This window comes from Pinus tabuliformis, chromosome 9 (genome assembly GCF_031772625.1).
Source record: "Pinus tabuliformis cultivar Carrire ecotype Pingquan chromosome 9, CPIR1, whole genome shotgun sequence".
Lineage (NCBI taxonomy): Eukaryota > Viridiplantae > Streptophyta > Pinopsida > Pinales > Pinaceae > Pinus > Pinus tabuliformis.
Window position 1 is genome coordinate 879452036 of NC_142307.1, and position 21789 is coordinate 879473824.

At 38.4% G+C, this 21789-nt stretch overlaps 1 protein-coding gene across 2 annotated transcripts in view; it reads right to left on the reverse strand.

The window, feature by feature from the left end:
* LOC149151593 (voltage-dependent chloride channel 1, chloroplastic-like) overlaps nt 1–20934 on the reverse strand; it is a 32597-nt gene extending 11663 nt beyond the window's left edge. The window contains exon 1 of one of the 2 annotated variants that reach the window (XM_089445961.1): nt 20024–20934. In XM_089445961.1, coding sequence (XP_089302087.1) covers nt 20024–20704 — 681 coding nt within the window. In that variant the 5' untranslated portion in view covers nt 20705–20934. The remainder of the gene's footprint in view (nt 1–20023) is intronic. The other variant, XM_089445960.1, reaches the window with a different exon arrangement.
* Between the last annotated feature and the right edge of the window lie 855 nt (nt 20935–21789).

Here is a 21789-nt window from a genome sequence, read left to right on the forward strand (position 1 = left end):
CTCCCAAGTAACCTTGGGACAAACACCCAACACCCATGCAGTTCCACCTACAATGTCGGGACAGACACCCAAGTTACCAACACCCTATTAAGAAATCTATAGGGCAATAGTTAGAATGATTTCTCTTATACTTGATAACTGCTTATGATGTCTTTTTACTTTTTCTTACTTATTAACTTCTTCTCTTATTATTATGTTGTCCTTATCATCAAATAGCTACCAAAACAAGAAAATCAACAATTACACAAGAACACTAGATATAGGTTGCAAGCTAGGGCCAAAACCTCTCCACTTGAGAGGAAAACCCACAAATCTCTTCTCTTCTTATAGATTCTTCAATTGACGAATTCCAAGACCTCTAGACCAAGACCAATACCCTTCCAAGACCAAGTCCAGCCTCCTTGATGATGTGCTTTCCTTGTCCAAGACAAACCCAGTCAAATCTCTTCCAACAACACAACTTCGACCCCCAGCAACAAAATTTCGGCCTCTACTGCAGGTCTGAAATTTTCGGCCCTCCCAGCAGCAGTTGCTTCCACACGTGTGAGCTTATTTAGGGCTTCCAAGACTTCTTCATACCTTCGCTTGACTTTCTCCTTCTTCTAGGGCTTGAGGATGACCTAATGAGCCTTCCTTCGACCTTCTTTCTACACTTTTTCCAAGTTCGATCCTGCAGCAGCAAAACCCTAACCCAACAGCAGAAACCCTAGCTTCCTTTCTTTGCACGTGTGAAGAGAGAGAGAGAAAATAGCCCAAACACTTAATCTTCATCCTTCTTCTTTCTTCACTAGCCTCTTTCTTCTTCTCCTTCGCTTGCTTAATGAGAGAATGAATTATGTCTCTAGGAGGTCAAGTTCCCTCCTATATATAGGCTTCCAAGGTGGACGAAGTTCCTCAAATTAGGTCGACTTCTTAGCTGGCAGGCCGACTTGGTCTTGGAGGGTATTTTGACACTTTTAAATATAAAAATAATTCTTTTTACAAGTTACAATGTGCCTGGTGGGGTCTTCAACATATGAAAATGAATCTTTTGACTTCTTGACCTAGGAAAAACCCCAAAAGCACTCAATGGGTGCTTGACCTCTAAAACAAGAGACCTTGAGCATGAAACCCATGCTTCAAAATAGCAATAATACTTTTTCTTTCATTTTACAATATACAAGAATCAAAACTACATTCCAAATTTATGAAGATCGTACCTAGTTACACATTTTTCAACACACCCACGCAGTTCCACCTACAACATCGGGACAGACATCCAACACACATTCAAGTAGCCTAAAACATTGTGATAGACACAAGCACATGAAGTCCACCTACAACACTTGACAGACACCCAAAGGGTCAAAATCCATGTGAGGCAACTTGTAACATTGGGATAGACACCAAACAATTGAAACAACCAAATTGCATTCTAATATGTTTCTCTGATACAATGTCTCTGATTTGCTTGTTCTGACACCTTTCCTCACTGTCCTATATTCATTAATTAACATATGAAGGCACCATAATGTAGGCTTATGGAATCATAATTAAATGATTCCAAGGATAATGACACCATAATTTGTAGATGTGGGCTTAAACATGCAAATAGAACTGAACAAATTAAAAACTTAATTGTGAAAATTTCACTACTGAAATCCTATTGCAACAACTGGTATTATTTCTTCTAATTGTTAATTATTTTAAAAATTTATCTGATACGACAAATATCGAAATAAACACACTGCAACCTTCACAAATAAAACCTGCAGAAATAATATTGCTGGAAATTGAGAAAATACTAGCACACACATAAAATTTGACATAATTATTTTTGGACAAATGTCCTCAGAAAAAACCTAACCTGGGAAAACCAGTGCAGTAGTGAAAATTTTAGCACAATCTGTGTTATGAAACCAGCTCAAGAAAAGATAGAAAAGAAAGATCAACGCCTTAGAATTCAGCCTCTTTGAGGGGGCAACCTCCTTTACATTACATAAATGAACAATTCTTGGATGATACAAATGACAAAACCTCCTTTCTATATATAGGAGTCTAAGGAGTCACAATATAATCCAGCTGACCTAACAATAATAATATAAAGCCACAAAAATAACAATAGAGGGATTCTATGGGGCACAGAAATAACAATATGGGGGTAATAGGGGCACAACAATATAAATAAGGGGTATAACTACAATAGTAATGGGGTAATCACTAGTATTATAGGGACCCAACATGCCCCTCTCCTTCAAAAAAGTGTTGTCCTCAACGCTTGAGCAGTTCTGAATACTTCTGCATAAAATTCTCATCCTCCCATGTGGAATCTTCAGCGGATAAGTTCTTCCACTTGATAAGATACTCTGAAATTGATCGATTTCGTAGCTGTCGAGTTCTTGTTTCTGTGACTGCTTCCGGTTCCAATATAATTTTTCCTTCCTCATCAAGTTCTGGCAATATTGTTTGAATTGGGAGCTTGTCGCCTATAACCTTCTTTAAACATGAAACATAGAAAACTGGGTGCAATCGAGAAGCTGCAGGAAGCTCCAATTTGTATGCCATAGTACCAATCTTTTCCAACACCTTGTACGGACCATAATACTTTGGTGATAATTTATTATCCTTCTTAGCTTGCTTTAGGGACATTTGCTTATATGGTTGTAGCCGTAGGAATACCCAATCACCTACATCAAAACTTCTTTCACTGCGATGTTGATCTGCCTGTTGTTTCATTCTATTTTGTGCCAACACGAGGTTATCCTTTAAGAGTTGGAGGACTTGTTGTTGATGTTCGATGTGATGTTCCACTGCCTGAACCTTAGAATTTTCTCTTAAATATGATGTGATTGATGGTGGTTGGTACCCATAAAGTGCCATAAATGGGTTCATTTTTGTTGCTGTATGGAAGGAAGTGTTATACCACCATTCGGCCAGAGGCAACCATTTGACCCATTGTGTCTGTTTATCAGATACAAAGCAACGAAGATATCCTTCCAAACATTTGTTTACTATCTCAATTTGCCCATCAGACTGAGGATGATAAGATGAGCTATGAGCTAACTGAGTACCAAGACAAGAAAATAATTCTGTCCAAAAATTTCCAGTGAAAATGGGATCTCTGTCACTTACAATAATCTTTGGGTTTCCATGTAGCTTTTGAACTGTTTCCATAAATGCAGTAGAAACTGTACTGGCTTTAAATGGATGTGATAATGCACAAAAGTGTGCATACTTGGTAAGTCTGTCAACTACCACCATGATGACACTCTTTCCCTCAGACTTGGGTAAACCTGTGATAAAATCCATTGAAACCTCCTCCCAACGTTGGCTTGGAATGGATAAAGGTTGTAATAGACCCGGTGTCTTAATTGTTTCAACTTTATTTTGTTGGCAAACCAAACATTCCGCCACAAACTTTTGAATATCTGATTTAAGGCCATCCCAAAAAAATTCCTTCTTAACCCTGTGGTAAGTTTTTAAAAATCCTGAGTGCCCTCCTAAGGGAGAAGTGTGCAATTCCAGAAGAATCTTTTGTTTTAGCTGGGAATTCTTACAGAGGTATAAGCGATCTTTGTACCATAACGAATCATTTTGCCAGCTAAATGTATCAGAAGTACTGGAATCTTGTTGTAGCTTTTGAATAAGTGCCCACACTTCTTCGTCATTCTTCCATTCCTCCTTTGCTTCGTTTATCCAATCTGGTTGGATAATAGAAATGGCACACAACAATGCTTCCATATCCTCATCTTTTCTTGAGAGTGCATCTGCCACCACATTTTGCTTCCCTTTTTTGTAGATGATTTCAAAGTCATAACCCAACATCTTTGTGACCCACTTTTGTTGCTCTTCAGAGGATAATCTTTGTTCTAAAAAGTATTTAAGGCTATCATGATCCGTTTTTACCTTGAAGTGTCTTCCCATTAGGTAGGGTCGCCATTTCTTAAGTGCATGGAGTATTGCCAACATTTCCTTCTCATAAATAGCTTTGCTTAAAAACTTTCCCTTGATTGGACGACTTTCAAAAGCAATGGGTCTTTCATCTTGCATTAGAACAGCACCAATTCCATTTCCTGAAGCATCACATTCCACAATAAAGGTTTTTGTGAAGTCCGGTGTAGCTAAGACCGGTGCTTGGCACATTGCCTCTTTAAGATGTTTAAAGGCCTTTGTTGCTTCCGGAGTCCATGAAAATGAATCTTTCTTCAATAATGTTGTTAGAGGTGCTGTTATTCTCCCATAATTCTTAACGAACTTGCGATAATACCCTGTCAACCCAAGAAATCCTCGCAGATGCTTTATGGATGTGGGGATTTTCCATTCCTTAATGGCTTTAATTTTGCTAGGGTCTACCTTAACTCCTTCATGAGATACAATATGACCCAAATATTCCACCTCCTGGACTCCAAAGAAACATTTGGATCTTTTTGCATATAATTGTTTCTCCTCCAATAGTTGTAGCACCTTGTCAACATGTTCAACATGATCCTTCCAAGACTTGCTGTAGATTAGTATATCATCAAAAAATACCAACACAAATTTTCTAAGGAATGGTTTGAAAATTGAATTCATCAAACCTTGAAATGTTGAAGGTGCATTGGTAAGGCCAAAAGGCATGACCAAAAATTCATAATGACCCTCATGAGTTCTAAATGCCGTTTTCGGAATGTCTTCAATCTTCATTCTGATTTGATGATATCCCGAACGAAGATCCAACTTGGTGAAGTAAATTGATCCATGCAATTCATCCAGTAATTCATCAATGACAGGAATGGGGAACTTATCTTTAATAGTGAGCTTGTTGAGCTCCCTATAATCTGGACACATGCGCCATGATCCATCCTTCTTGTGCACCAATACTACTGGAGCTGAGAAAGAACTTTGACTCGGTTGAATTATACCAGCCTCTAGCATTTCTGCAACCATACGTTCAATTTCACTTTTTTGGACATGGATATCTGTACGGCCTGATGTTTGGAGGAACACTTCCTGGAATCAGATGAATAGCATGATCATGATCACGCATAGGTGGGAGGCCTTTGGGAGTCTCAAATACCTTGGAATGATTGTCCAGGACTTTTTGGAGATCTGGAGAAATAGATGATTCCAATGTGGAAACATCTAGCGAACATAATTGTGCAATTACACCTCTTTGCTCCTTTTTTAGAAGCTTTGTCATGCCATTAGAGCTGATTATCTTTCCTGGTTTCCCTGCAATACCCCTTAATTCAACTTCCTTTCCTTCCACAGAAAATTTCATGAAAAGTTCTTGAAAATTAAAAGCTATTGTACCCAAGGATTGTAGCCATTGGACTCCTAGTACAACATCAGCACCTCCCATTGGAATGGAAAGCATTGGGCTAGTCAATACATATTCTCCCATGGATAGCTTGATATTATGGCACTTTCCAGAACAATTTATTGTTCCTCCATTTGCAATCATCACTTGACACTCTGGTGCTGGATATAGGAAGCAATTCAATTCTTTTGCTACCCTACAATTAATAAAATTGTGGGTGCTTCCTGAATCAATCAACACTATTACCTTTTTCTTCTTGATTTGTCCTTCTATCTTGATGGTTTGAGGAGTGGTAATTCCCGCCAATGCATTACAAGATATGGTCGGATTTATTTGTTCTTCATCTAGGCTTTGTTCCTGGAATATATCCTATTCTTTTGACCTTTCTTGCTCCTTTTCTTCTTCCTCTTCACAATCTATGTAGAATAATTTTTTCTCAACACACTTATGACCTTTTGTGTATTTGCTATCACAATTGTAACAAAGCCCTTTTGCTCTTTTTTCTTCCAATTGTTGTGGTGTCAACCTTGTAGGTTGTGGAAGACTATGGGCAACAACACTTCCATCTTTATAGTTGTGAATGGTATGCTTCCTAGTTGCCATAATTTTGCTTTCCATTTTTCTTGCTAACCTGAATGCCTTCTCTAATGAATCAGGTTCCCAAAGGCGCACATCATGTTGGATATTATCCTTTAAAGACCCTATGAACATATCAATCCTATGCTCCTCTGGAATATCTTTTACCCTTATGTTCAATTTTTGGAACTCCTCAATGTGCTCCATTATTGAACCCTTTTGTTTGAGACTTATCAATTGGCTAAAAAAAGTGTTGCTTTTTGTATCCTCATAATGTGCTATCAATTCTTCCGTAAAAATTGCCCAAGTGATAAATTGTTTACGAGAACAAAGCCATTGATACCATACAAACTGATTTGGTTCCAAATATAAAGTTGTCATACGTACCTTTTGTGTGTTTTGCACATTATTGAGATCGAAGAATTGCTCCATCTGTAATATCCATGTGGCGGGATCCTTGCCATCAAACTTCCTCATATCGATTTTTGGAACATGGTGAGTCTTCGATCCAACATTAGAGTCTATGGAATCATGATTAACATTTCTTTTGTTCTCATCATGAGTTTCCTTTAGTACTCTTTCACCCTTAGTGACCATTTCTTGTAGCAACTTATTCATATTTATCTTCAATTCTTCCATCTTATCATCCATGCCATCAATTTTAGCGTCCATGCCATTCACCTTAGCTTCCATGCCATCCATCTTAGCTTCTACGCCTTTCTTTAAACAGTCCATCTTAGCTTCTACATCTTTCTTTAAACCATCCATCTTAGATTCTGTTCCTTTTTGTGCAAGGGACAGTTGTTGCACTTGGTCTTGTAATTTTGATATATCATGTTGCATTTCTTCCTCTTCTTCATGAGTCATGCTAGAGCTTTCAGGTTCCTTACTAGGTGTTTGCATTTTCTTTCCTCGGGGCATCAGTTACCGATAATAATGCTCTACTATGCCCTTTGAATTCCTTCAAAATAAATTTTCAAACCAAGATTAAGCAAAAATTTAAAAAAATCTACACACCTTTTCTCACTTTGTAGGAGCTTGATATTGCCTCTGATGTATCTCTGTATTTTCCAATCATCTAGTTCTGAAATTGTGACCTGTAGTAGCTCTCTGTGTCCTCTTTCCAATGCCACCAGTCTGATCCAAATTGGATTCTCCAAGAAAGAGTTATGCACAATCTCCCAAGATGACCTGATTATAGACCTTTTCAGAAGAGTGAACTTGTATGAAGTGCCACGTGTACAATTTTCGACCTTTGGTTCTGAAAAAGATATACAAGAAACTACAGTCCGTCCTCTTTCTGTACCTTCTTACGAAATTTCAATCCGATCCCCAGAGAGAAAGTTATGACGATTTTCCCTAGGTCACATGTTTTGAATGTAATTCAGGAGTCTGCAAAAAGACCAACTTCCTCAGAGCATATCTCCGCAAATATCGCGCGAAAAGATCTGAAATTCAAACCAAGGTTCAGCGTTATTTCTTCTCAAATGGGTTTTAGTTATGACGATTTTCCCTAGGTCAACTGTTTTGAATGTAATTCAGGAGTCTGCAAAAAGACCAACTTCCTCAGAGCATATCTCCGCAAATATCGCGCGATAAGATCTGAAATTCGGACCCAAGGTTCAGCGCTATTTCTTCTCAAATGGTTTTTTTTTGCGACTTCTGAAACGTCACAGAAAAAAAGTTATAGCGAAAATGCCACGATGACCTTTTTGGAGCAGCGAAACCCTAGAATCCAAAGCTCTGATACCAAATGTTATGAAACCAGCTCAAGAAAAGATAGAAAAGAAAGATCAACGCCTTAGAATTCAGCCTCTTCGAGGGGGCAACCTCCTTTACATTACATAAATGAACAATTCTTGGATGATACAAATGACAAAACCTCCTTTCTATATATAGAAGTCTAAGGAGTCACAATATAATCCAGCTGACCTAACAATAATAATATAAAGCCACAAAAATAACAATAGAGGGATTCTATGGGGCACAGAAATAACAATATGGGGGTAATAGGGGCACAACAATATAAATAAGGGGTATAACTACAATAGTAATGGGGTAATCACTAGTATTATAGGGACCCAACAATCTGGATGCCTGAAACTGGCAATCCACAGCAAGAAAAATCTAGGAAAAATTATTGAAGGGAATTACCCTTCCTCCACAAGCAATCCCAAAACAACCTGCCTACAGAAAACTCGGCCTCCTGAAGCCTCTACGCAGTCACTATAACGTCAAGCCTCCAACCAGTTTATGATGAAGTCGTTTTGCTTGCTACTGTTGAGGAAACCGTCTCTCCGACACTCTGGACCCTTTGCCCGGCCTCTGGAATTGAGAATGCATTTCTCTCTAGTTAATCGAACTGTCGTCTCTAAAGCAACTGCACAGTCCTCTGCGCTGCCTCACTAGGAATAACTCAACCCTCTTGCTACTACCTCTTTGAAACTGGAAAAACTTCCTCCAGATCACTGTCCCTACCGCTCACTATCTATGCTGCTTCAATGAAGCTCGAACTCTCTGGCAACTGACTACTGCTAGTCTGGAAAAGCGAATTCTCCAAGTGACTCTGGTGTTCTGGACCCTGGTGTATCTTCTCCAAGTGCCCATTGACTTCCTCTTATAATCCACTATTGGAGCACCAACGACCAAGATTAAAACTTAATCAATGGCTAGGATCATCTTGGAGTCGATTTGTGTGAGTTTCTAGATTATTCTCGCCTTATCTCAATTAATATTGATTAATTAACCATATTCCCTAAGTTTAGACTTAGGAAATATTTTAAAAACAGTTAATAATCTAATTGAGACACTTCTAGGCAGAATTTCTAGAAACGATTTTCAGGTTTTGGAGATCTCATGTATTCTAGCCTTTCCACCAAATTTCGTGGCTAGAACACATCCAATGCTACAAAAACTAACACTCCCTCTTGGTGAGGAATGTGTTCTAGTGGTGCACACCCTGCTACGACACCCTATCTCTATATCATCTCCTGCCACGCTGTTGAAGTTCGAAGTTGAGTTGTGATTGACAAGTTAATTGATTCGAACTGGTTCTCTCTTCAATCAACACTGGAGTTCTTAACTCGTCCTTCCTTCAAGCAAGATTGAAGACTAACTTGTTCTAATTGAACATGTAACTACCACCCAATCCTGTAGTCAAACTAATGAAGGTTTCCTTTTAACCGAAGTTCCAACACTAGGCATGTTAACTTGATGATTATTCCAGTAAACTAGAAATAGCTCATCCTAACTAAAGTCTAACCTATGAGGACAACTCGACGTCTTCATTGGCTAAGGCACAAGCCAGAAGACCTTACTTGCTACATTTTCAACACTCCCTCTTAGTGAGGAAGGTACATTTGGAAGAACCTCGTCCACCTAGATCTGTCTCCTTCACTACCACGTTCTCCGTTGCTACAGTTGCTCCCTCAAAACTAGAATACTTCCCTGCTTTCTTCTGCGGAATCTGATCTAAAGGCCTATCCTTTCCAACCATACTCCTAGGCTAAGTCATTGGGTTCGACGATTTTATCCTTGGGATTCGAATTCGCCGAACCTCAAACGAATTCAAACAAGTTCGATTATGTACGCCAAACATAATGCCAAATTCGAACTCGAACACAATGTCGAATTCGAACCTGAACAAAATGTCGAATTCCAACCAAAAAAAAAATTGGTAAAAAAATCGATTAAGTTCGGTTAAAAAAAATTAAATTCTTGCTTAGGTTTTTCCGTGGGTAAAGCCACCCGAGGTAAAGTAGCCCGAGGTTTTAACTGCTCAACACTTGACCGATGCTTGACTCACTGCTTGACCCTCACTACTCTACCCTCACTACGCAGCTCGACCCTCACCTTGTATACTATGTATGGCAGTCGGTTCTTTATTGGCACTTGCTTTTATGGTTTATAAAATTATATGTGGAAATGATTTAAATGTTTGAGCAATAATCTTGTGTTTGTAATGTGCATTATGGACTTTGAAAATTGACTTTAAATTGATATATATATATATATATATATATATATTTCACATTTCTATATGTCAAATTTTATGCCGAACTTTAGCAACAAAATTTTAGGTGTCGAACTTTATTCGAATTTCAACGTCGTCGGACTCGAACACAAACACGAACGTGGTGACTTAGCTGCTAGGATCCTCATCCTAAGCATCCATCAATGTTAGCTCATACCAACTAGTCTTGACAAATCAGGAAGAGGCCTCCTGCCCAATCTTCGTCACTAACATCGATCCTGTGCTAAGTCCTAGCACGGCTATGAGTCTGTCTCCCTTTGAGACACCCACAAATTATGTCGCCAATCCTCTTATTGGTACAGTCTCCCTATCTCCCTCTGAGGGCTGACTTTCGCCAATCTTGTTGGTTGTTGGTATCCATCTCTGCCAGCGATTGTTGCCCAGGCCTGTCGCGGCAGATTCCTTGCCCAACAACTCTTGCTAGCCACTACATCTTGTAGTTTCACCAATCATGCCTAGCATGGCACCCTGCCCGCGGCACAATTCCCTGCAGCCATCCTTGGTTGCTCTCATTGTTGGCTTAGTTGTTTGTCGGCCTATTGGCTGGCAAAAATCAACCTGGATTATCTTTCGTATTTCCCACACACAACACCTTGCTGGTGACTTTGACTTTTTACTATGTGCTTTGACAACTCTATCCCCGCTCTTTGCCAACCCTAGATCCTCATCTAATCGGCTTGATCTGCCCCCCAAGCCCTTCTCTCAGCCCTGTGGTACTCTATGTCAATGCAGCAACTCTGCACCTGCACTCCCTACCGCATTCGAATCTGGAGGTGAGCATCGCAATCTGATACCTCAACCAAGCCCGTGCCTCCGACTAAGAAACTCTCGAGTCTCCACGACATGGACCTGTGCATCGACACCCTACTGTAACTTTCATGTCACTCGGATTTGTTCACCTTCATGACCATCACATGGTCACCTCTATGCGAGCCCTGGCGTCTTTCTCTCCGACCACTGTCAAACCCAATATTTTGTTGTGGCTTGCTTTGCAGCGGGTTCTCATCCCCCAGGATGATCTCCTCCACCCAATGCCAAAACAAAAACCAGCTTGATCTGCTCTACGACCCTGTTCATGTTCAGCCCTATTGTTGGTTGTTGGCTACTCAACCCTGTCGGCCAATTATCTACATCGTTGACCTCACATCTTCCAGACTTATGTCAGCACTGCAACTTCCACAACTTTGTTGCCTTGCTCGATCTGCTCATGTCAGCACTGCAACTTCCACAACTTTGTTGCCTTGCTCGATCTGCTCGGCCACTGGTCTAACGTGTTGTCAACCCTTAATGTTCGTTGTTAGGTGTCGCCTACAATTCCTTGGTCAACTTGTCACACACAGGCTCATGCTACCAATCCAATTTGACCAACGTCCCTACTCGGCTGGTTCGCTATTGGTGTCGCGTTGGTTGGCCAATCCGCAATCAGGCTGTGGCAGCCTGCCGACAGCTAACCTCGTTAGCTAGTGGGCTATCGGCCAATAGCTAGGCTGATCTGGTTGGTCGACCACCCACGGGCCCCCACCAAACCCCTTTTTCTGTTATTCTTTTTTTTGTCTTTAAAAAATTGGCCCTTTTCTTTTCCCTTTTTATTACGTCTGTAAAAATTTATTCTTGGCCCAAAAAAAAAAAATCGTTCAAAACTCTAGCGTTAGCCTTACTGACTAATGTGCGCACTCTTCACTCACTAATCAATTTGGTGTTGGTCTTTATGTTGATCTCTGCTCTAATACCATGTTGATTTTCCACAAAATTTTGCAACTACTATGATGAACAATCTGAAACTACTTTTCTTTTCACCAAGACATAGAATTTCTCAGCACTAGAAGCAACAGAATTAAACACAGAGATAAAGACACAATAACACAATTGGGAAACCCAATTGGGAAAATCCTCTCCTTGATGTGGTATTTTATTGACTGAGCAAATAGATAAAATACAAAGCAATATGTCTCTTGAGAGCAAAGTTGTTTTCCCGTTGATCTAGCCTAGGCATGCCCTGCCAACCCTTTATCCCGGCTCCTGAATCCTAGTGCACTTGTGATCTCCTATTACTTAGGACACAAGCTCTCTACGCTCTCCACAAACAAGGTTGTCTCACAAACTCGTGAGATCTATCTTGTCACACAAACCTTTGTGCACAAAACTTGTGAAATCCTTGTGCCTTTGTCCTCTCTTTATTGATTCAATCCATGCTAAATTAGGCAAGTACAAATTTAGAAGTTGAGTTGTGATTGACAAGTTAACTGAGTCAGACTGGTTCTCTCTTCAATCAACACAGTAGTTCTTAACTCGTCCTTCTTTCAATCAAGACTAAAGACTAACTTGTTCTAACTAAACATGTAACTGCTACCCAATCTTGTAGTCAAACTAATGAAGACTTCCTCTTAATTGAAGCTCCAACTCTACGCATGTTAACTTGATGATTATTCCAGTAAATTGAAAATAACTCATCCTAACTGAAGTATAACTTATGAGGACAACTCGAGGTCTTCAATGGCTAAGGCACAAGCCAGAAGACCTTACTTGCAACATTTTCAATATCAAATGCAACATACCCAAAGCTCAAATTCAGCATTATAGTCTGCTCTACAAACAAGGGCTTCATGCTTATAGAATTCAAGGCTATTACAAAGCTGCAAGCCACAACAAGGGTTTTTAATAACAATTTTTCTACTAGAAGTAACCATATTTAGATATCATTCCAACGAAATGCCTTGCACGGCAGTTTCGAGCTCTGAAAACGATATGAAACTCATAGCTTGGCCTAGCCATTCCATGGCAAATGCTAGGCTTTGGAAGGTGCCAAACCTCAAAGGAGTTAATCATTCAATGTACCATTGTGAGCGTTTCAGGCTTTCAGCACCCAGGCCTCCACGGAGCCATCTATTTTTCATCACCTTACATCCAAACATTAATAACAACCAAATTGATCTTGTCTTAATCATGTCAATGAGACAATCACAAGTTCTATGTAGGAACAACCGCAAATTCAATAAAACAACTATTCATTTCATAATCGAATCAAATAGACCATACTTAGAATAATAGAAATAGATATATCTACACAATAGAATTTGGCAAGTTGAACCACGAATGTAGAATCAATGGCATCGGATCCTAGGTCTTCTTTCAGGGGCTAATATACCCAAGATTCATGTTGATCAAATTCACCAGATATCGGAAGTGTGTTACTTGCAATGGCCTAACCAAACTGGTTATTTACTTGATTGTTCCTTATCACAAACTTTGTGGCTCTATACGCCTAAAATGGTAACACTGAGTCACTACAGAGATTAGTGCTACATGACAACAATTTTTATGGCACTATTCCTCTAGACATGAGAAATTGCACACAGTGGAGAGCTTTATATCTTCGGAATAATTTTGTAAGTGGCATAATTCGTCTCGACTTTGGAAAGCTTTCAAAGCTAAAGGTTTTGTATGTGGATATCCAAAGCTTGGTGTGAGAAAGGCCTCCCTTGGGTATGGAGATGATATTTTTTCTAGTCATAAATCATTGATTTGGATGGTATTCTCAATCGATGGAAAAAACAGTATCTAGATACCTATGGTTGGAAGGACACCTGGTGAGGGTAGCTTTGTTCCTTGTTGGCAAGCAATTAGATTCAATGTCAACTAAATCCATACTGGATCTTTTTAGAGATCTTGAATTGCTCAATAAAAAGAAAAGTGGAAAAAATCGACCTCGAGAATAAATCGGCAAGGGTCTGGAAATTGAAAAAGTCATTAAAGTCTAGAGGTTTTTGAAAAACTCTGCAAAAATTTTAAAAGTACAAAAATATTTATTTTTTTTAAATTAGCATCTAAAGTATCCATAACATCAGATAAATGCATTGCCACATAAATATGAAAAGAAAGCTAATATATAACATGTATAAGTAGTCTAGTGCTAAATCACATATCAATAGTTAATCAAGTCCTGACTAAGTGTCAAGAGTCAAAATATCAACAAAAAATATGATAAATGTATATCATGATTCATCATCATGAGTCATCTACATGTCATAAACTAATCAATCACTGAGTTCCCCTGCCTCTTTTATGAGAATAGGGAATGGCTTTGCCTTTTCCTCTAGAGGAAGAGGCCCCGCCACTAGGGCTACAAATGGACTTTGTTGTCCTCTAGAAGAAAAAATAAGAGGTAGCTTTTACCCTCTGTTGTTGCCCATCCTTGATGGTGTCACCTCCTCCCCTCCTCCTCTACCTCTACCTTCCCTGCAGTTGCTACCTCCTCCGGCTCCAGTGCCTCCGGATCCACCTCTAACCAATCAGGGACCTAGTCCATGATAAGCCTCTTAGTCTCAACGCTCCATGTAGCAGTGGTGTTAATATGGTCCAATGAGATGGCTTCCACATCAGAGGCTTACTAAAGTTGTCTCACCCACAATCAGGTAAATCTCCTCCTCTCAGGCAGTGGAAAACACCTCCTCTCTCCACGGGCACAAATTGCAAATGTTAGAGTGCAAAATGAGTGGAAAAATCGTCCTTTTCCTATCTTATACGCCGCCTGGGACCTTACTCACGAGTTTTTGGAAAAACTCTCGATTTTATCCCGGTTTTACGATTAAATCTTGAGTTTTTCATTTTTGAAAAAATCGTGAAAAACTCAGCCGCTAAAATCGACGAGTTGAAAAAATCACAAGTTCCCAATGTTATCGCAATTTTATCGGGACTTTTTCCACAAAGATAAAAAGAATTGCCAAATTTATAAGTTTCTACGCAATTTTACAATGGAGATCCCTTTAGAGACACATTTCCTATGAGATCTACAAAAAAATGTATATTTATAATAGATAAAAATAGATTTATAGATTTGCTTTAACATCTACAAAGTTTTTTTTCAAGATTCGTAGATTTTCAATGGATTTGTAGATTTAGGGTATATTATGACATATCCATGCTTGACTGAAAATAATGACCTCTACAAAATCAATATTTTAGATAAGCAAATACTTTTCCTGATTTTAAATAACAAAAGAAATACCTCCTAGAAGATATTACTTTCTTTAGTGAAAAAATCTAGGCTTGAGCTTTGGCTTCTTCTTCTTCTTCTTCTTCTTCTTCTTCAATTATTCAATACCAAGGCGTTCTCATCACCATGGCCTCCTTATTGCTATAGAATTTTCATCACCATGGCCATCTCATTTCCATGGATTTTATACCATGTTAATTTCACCAAGTATCCTCAGAAACGATTTTGTTAATCAAGGAAATAAAACTACATAATAGGAGAGATGCATAGTGTATATATAACCTCTATAGCCTTATCTCAACATGCCAAATGTCATTGACCAAAAATGCAAGGATAATCACTATGACAAGGATGTAACAAGGCAACCTTATCTCCTAGTTGTTGGAGAATGCAGTAGAGCAGATATTAATTCAATTTCTCCTTAACCTTAATAACTGCTTGTGAACTTTATTTATCTTCTTATGTTTCTTTATTAGATCTTCTCATCGAACAATTATCAAGAACACGAACAGTAAAGACAATGGAAAAAAATATTAGGCTCCAAGCCAGGGAAAAACCCCTCCAAGGGGAAAACCCAAAAGAATCTCTTCTCGTCTTATAGAATTTGCTTCAAATGAGAAAACCAAGACCCAAAACCCTAGACCAAGTCCTCCTCCAAACAACAAGTTAGCCCTCCAAGAAGCCCTTCCAATAAGGTCAAAGGTCATCCTAGACAACAAGAGTTTGGGCCTGCTTCAACCAACTTCTAGCTTCGACTTTGGCCCCCAGCTTCGACTTGCAATTTTGGCCCTACAGTTGTTGCAGAAACCCTAACTTTCGCACGTGTCAGAGAATAGGCTCAAGTTTGTGTCTCTTTCCTTCGCTAGGGGGTCTCCTTTGCTTCTAGTCTTCTTTAGCTTCAAATCTTGACCTTCTTGCACAAACTTTCAGACTTGCAACTAGATCTGAAATTTTGGCCTTTGCTGCAACAACAGAAACCCTAAAAATCTCCACGTCTGAGAGAACAAAGCCCAAAAACAAACTTTCTTTCTTCTCTTTGAGTACCTCTTACTTTCTAGATCTTCGCTCAGTTTTCTTGATGTTCCTTGCTACAGATCGAAGTTCTTGATGATAGATCGAATTGGTGATCAAATGAGGTCGAATTTGCTTCTATTTATCAGCTTTTCATGAGGCCAAATTCTCTCCTTTAGGCCGATGTGTCACTACCAAGGCCGACTTGTGCTTGTATGCTAGTAGGATTTTCTAGACTCAAAATCATTAACTTTTACATGTTACAACTTGCCCAATAGGGTCTTATACAAATGATAATGACTCTCTTGACTCAAGAAAAATGACAAAACCTAGAAGCATGAAGAAGAAGATGCTTTACCTAGATGACTATCAAAATGGAACATGAAACCCATGCTTAAAAATACTATTTTTCTTTTTTCTTTTTCTTGTAACATAAGATATCCATAATGATATGAGTACATTGACAATTTTTAAGACTGAAACTAGTTAAATTTTCCAACACTAAGAAATACTTATCTTCTCGAATAGCTTTAATTATTATTGTTCTAGGAAAATATACCTATTTAAATAAACTCTAGAATTATTAGATTAACATTGTTGAGGATATGGAGTACTTCTTGAAACCACCTAATTTCACTCTAATTTGTTTCTTTGATACCATATCTTTGATTTGCTTTTTTCTGATACATTTCCTCATTGTCCTGATGTCAATTAATTAACATATGTCAACACTATAAAGCAGGTTTATGCAATCATAACTAAACCATTCCATGAGCAATGACCCCATAATTTGGAGACATGGGCTTAGACATGCAAACAAAATGGAAAAAACTAAAAACCAATTCCATTCATAACATAAACCATAATAACCCAACATATACGCATATAAATCAAAATCATATGTCAATTGGGTTTAGTTTAGGTGGTTGTAAGGAATGATTGTTATTCTCCCCAGCGAAGTTCAATTCTTGCAAATGATATGTTGAGCTCTAAATGAGGATATCATTGTAATGGTTTTGAGCCCTATTGTTGACCAGCCTCGAGCCCTAAATATTCTAGGGTTTACCTTGGTTACCATCCTCAAAATGAAGGGAAGTACTTGAGGGTTTCTCCTAGACATGTAACTTACAAAAAAAAAGTAAATGAAGGGCAGTTATCTTTTTGGAAGTTAACCACCAACTAGTTGTAGAAGAAGGGCATTTCACCCAATTAGAGGCCCTTTGCTACACTTAATCTCTCTACAACAAAGACCAAGGCAAATTTATTTATGGTTGGCTCTAACTCTCTTCACACAACCAAATTCATAGGTTCACTGTAATGTCCCAATGGGATTTTTGCCCTTAGGGCTCTATTTTGGCTAGGGTTGTTTTAATAAATCAGAAAGAACTATACAACAGCAGTGCACATTATCCAATAATAGGTATCCACGAATAATATAAAAGATTCTCAACAGCAATATGATTCTTCAACAAAACCACAATGAGTTAGGGTTGACCGCCCAATGAACAGTGAATGTATCCAACCAACAATTCCACCACTAAAATTAAGATTTGCAATGTCAGTATTTAGTAGACCAACATTCAAACTATAATTTATGCTAGCACTATCTAGTAATTCCGTTCACCCTACTAATTAACTCACTATCTATTGTGCTCCTACTAAATGTGTTTGTTGTTGAGGGGGCTTGTGGTAGCCTTGTCCAATCTCAGGTATATTATTGAAGCGATCTTCTTGACCTTGCCTGTATTGACCTGGTTGCTGCCTCACTAAATGACCCACTAACTGCTATCCAAATCTCACATTTGTTGTGAGCTTCAGAGCTCGATGAATCCCTTTAAACAACTTTGAGATAGGTACCCGTTGCTGCTTCAAGAAGGCAGATCATATACAAGTAGTGCCCTTACTTTAGGCTGGACCCTTAAAGAACCACAGTGAATCTGAGGAAGGACCTCTTTGTCCTTAATAGGTTTGGTGCCACAAATAAGATCAGATAGGTACCCGCAGCTGCCTCAGGAATGAAACTAGGTTTTGCCTTAAATTGCACATACGCTGCCTTCAGACCTCGAATATGAGCCAATAATGCCTTCAACTGTGCACGGAAAATCTCCTGTTCAACTGAGGATGGGGTCCTCACTGTCCCTTGCTAGACCTCAGAACTTTTGACTTTAGCTTCAGTGAGGAATTTTGGTAGGGCTTCCTTAGGAGTAGACCTTCGCTATTCTTGAAAGAACTTGTTGACTATAAGATAATCATAAAGACTGCTTCAGAACATATCTGAATTGCTTCAAGAGACTATGCTGCAACAGGAGAGAGAGAAAAAGTGTGACTAGCTAGGGTGGGATCACCTCCAACTAAACTAGACAAAGGGAAAAGGGGTCTTAAAACCCTCAAAGTCACAGCTCAAAAGAAACAGAGATATTTCAATCCAAATCAGTGATGACAAAATGATTCTAACTCTCTCCTATTTATAGATTTCCTTGTGGGGTTCTTATCCTTAATTTAATGTGAGGGGTTGCAAGTGTAGCCCCCAATTTGGGCTTTTCGCCCCAACTACCCCAAATTTACCCAATGTTGTCTCAAAATATTGGTTAATGGGTTTCCCCCTTTATCAAAGACTATAGTAGCCTACAGGGTTGGATAGGCTATTTTTTCCTCCCTTGAGCAATTAATCCATAGGGAACATTACAGTCCCCTCTTCTTGACATTGCTTGTCCTCAAGCAATTGCATGTCCGGGTCCTACAAATTTGTCCTCTGCTTTCAAAAATGAAGATTGTTCACTTGCCTTGTATCCTTCCTTTTAGTCACTTTCAAATTCTTCACCAACATAGCTCCTTCTCCGCCCTAATTTGGGAAATTTTGGGCAGGTAAGAGGTATCTTCTTTAGCTCAACCTTCGATGGAGTTGCTTCATGATAGAATGATGGCATGGGAGAAGCTTTGAATGTCAAACTTTTCGCACGCATCTTTATCTTAGCTTCTTGCAACTCCTTTGTTTTAACTTGTAACTGATTTTTCAGTGAGTTTATGATCGTGATTAGACAATAAACCTGATGTACTAGGAAAAATTAACACTCACATCCCTCCAAGGCTCCAACACAGGCTGGTCAAGAAATCTCACTTCTAGGACGCCAGGGATTCCCACTTCTATTTCCGTTCTTCTCAATAACATCAATTACTTTTACACAATCAGTGATGGTTGCTGCTTAGTATTATTCAATTACAATAACCTCGTGGCAGTTCCCTCAAAGAGAAGTTTTCAAGTTTCCCACAACTGAATAGTTATTCCCTTCATTCACTTGCATGGCAAAAAGGTATAGCATAACTTTGCACGGCATGAAGGGGGCACATATTTCTATGGAGAGCCCACTTACCTCCCTGCAATTAATCCAAAGCTTGGGATAAAATAAAACATGGACTAAAAAGCACCACTTAAACGAGGTTTAAGACCTATAATAAAATTAAAAATAATATTATCTTCCCCACTTTGACCTTGGCTAAGCCCCCTTGTCTTTTCCCTCTTATAAAGTTGTAGCCCCCAATTCTTCGTCCTTCCTTTTCTGCAACCTGTGATGTATTTATTAACATCCATTATACAAGTACAAGTCACAATTGTCTGGCTTATAGCTATTCATCATGTACACATATACATTACTAGTCTGGAGATGAAAACTAAGGTATTAGAGATATTATACAAGTACAAGTTACAATTGTCTGGCTTATAGCTATTCATCGTGTACACATATACATTACTAGTTTGGAGATGAAAACTAAGGTATTAGAGATGTCAATTCAAAATTCTGGGTTATAGCTACTAATCATCATGTACACATATACATTACTAGTCTGGAGATGAAAACTGGGCTATTAGAGAAGTCAACCAAGACTAATTACTTGTGGATGTGAATATTTAACCAAAATTATTTGTGAATATGAATATTTAACCAAAATTATTTGTGAATATGAATCTTTAACCAAAATTCCGGATGGAGGCATTTGACATAGTACCTAGTTATTCATAAAATTTCAACACATCAAACTGTATGTATGTAGGGTGTAGCAATGCACAGACACCTCAAGTGTTCTCACTCAAATCAGCTACCTATAAAAATGGATCCTAAAGATTATTACTGACCTTGAGAACCACAGGAAAGGCCATAATATACTGCAAAAGCTTATCCTTCAAATGGGCATCATCGGAAACTCGGATCCACGTTATGGCCTGCCTTGCAAAATCCTTGGCACCAGAGATAACCTTAGTCCACGCTTTTCTCCCCTCGTCATAACGAGAATAGGAAGCCTCCGTCCTAAAGACGAGCAAGAGGGCCAGAGCGGGTGCCGTAAGCTGATATGGCAGAGAAGAAGCATGCAGCAGCGGCATGAACGGGGGAAATAAGTCACACACCACAGCAGTATTGTAAGCAGCAATTGCCACTGCTAAGGCCGTGAAAATGCAAACTGGCGGTATAAGCGAAAGAATAACGCGGGACGAAAGGCTGGAGGCGACATGGCGTATGTGCCTGATGGAGCTCCTGTGAATTACCCATTCTCTGTGGGTGTACAGCGACTTGGGTTTCTTCATTCGTCCCTCTTTTATGTCGTCTACCCACTGTGGGATTGAATTCAGCATTTCGAACACCGATGATACTCTGACCTCGCTTTCATTTTGCTCTTGCTGTTTGCATTGCATCATAACTGTGGGAGTGGGAATTCGAATTCTGTGGAGATGGGGGAGAGTGTGGGAATTGGCCATGGGGTGCTGGCTAAAAAACTCTGAGCTTGGGATTATCCTCCGGTGTCTCGCTGAAATTTGCATTTTCACTTCTCGTCAGCTATGTTTTTGCAATGTCTGGGTCTGGGAATTTGTTGGGGTTTGAGCTTTTGTAGTTGCAGTCGAATCAGATTTTGTCGGAACGTTCAGGGGAAAATGTGCGGGGGATGGAGCTTCACGTGTATTGTTTTGGGCAAAAGGTGTTTGTAGGTGGCTGTTTAACTTCATCCGCAACGGAGGTTTGGTTGTTCTCGAAGTTGGTTTGGTTTGTGGGGTTTTAGAGAGGTTCAGGTGTCAGGTAAGATAATATGGCTATCTGTTCTTCAAGGACTTGACTTTACCTATGGTTGAAAATTATAATCACAATTTTGGTGATTAAAAGTGAAATGTGTATGAGGTATTTTTATTTTTGTTGACTTGATTCACCGGTATTTGACTTTAATATCTTATGATTTATAACATGGTGATCATCATCAATTAAAGTGACTTGGTTTAAGATTATTATTGTTAATAAATTTTCTATAAATATCTTTTATTTTATATTAATTTTTTCACTATTTTTTTAGATTTACCATCTTTTTTAAATACTTGCAATCTCATCATATTCAAAATGCAATCTTTTCAATTTAAAATTATAATTTAATGATATCTTTAATCATTAAATAAATTTCATAATTTTTAAATGTAATTTTAATATATGGTTTAGAGATCAAAATTATATTATATCAATTTTTTTATAAAATATAAAATAATTACTTTAAATTTTATTTTAAAATAAGAAAATTATTTAACTATATATAATGGAGTGTTTTTTCTCATCTTTTAATTCTATTTCCAAAATTTTATGTAATAAATTCTTTTTTTAAATTAATATTATGAATTTAATTAATTTTAATATTAATCATTATTAAAATTTAATGTTATATTAGTAAATTGAGTGTATCCCAAGGGGTTAGGAGTGTTTAATGATAACCTCCCACGTGTTCAAGTGTTATTGAGATGACTATCATTATTTTAAAATATGTTATACTATGTAACTCTTTTTTAAATTAAAGAGGAAAATATGTTGTACTATGTAATTGTTTCTTGAATTAAAGAGGAATAAGGAATCTACCAAATAATAATAATAA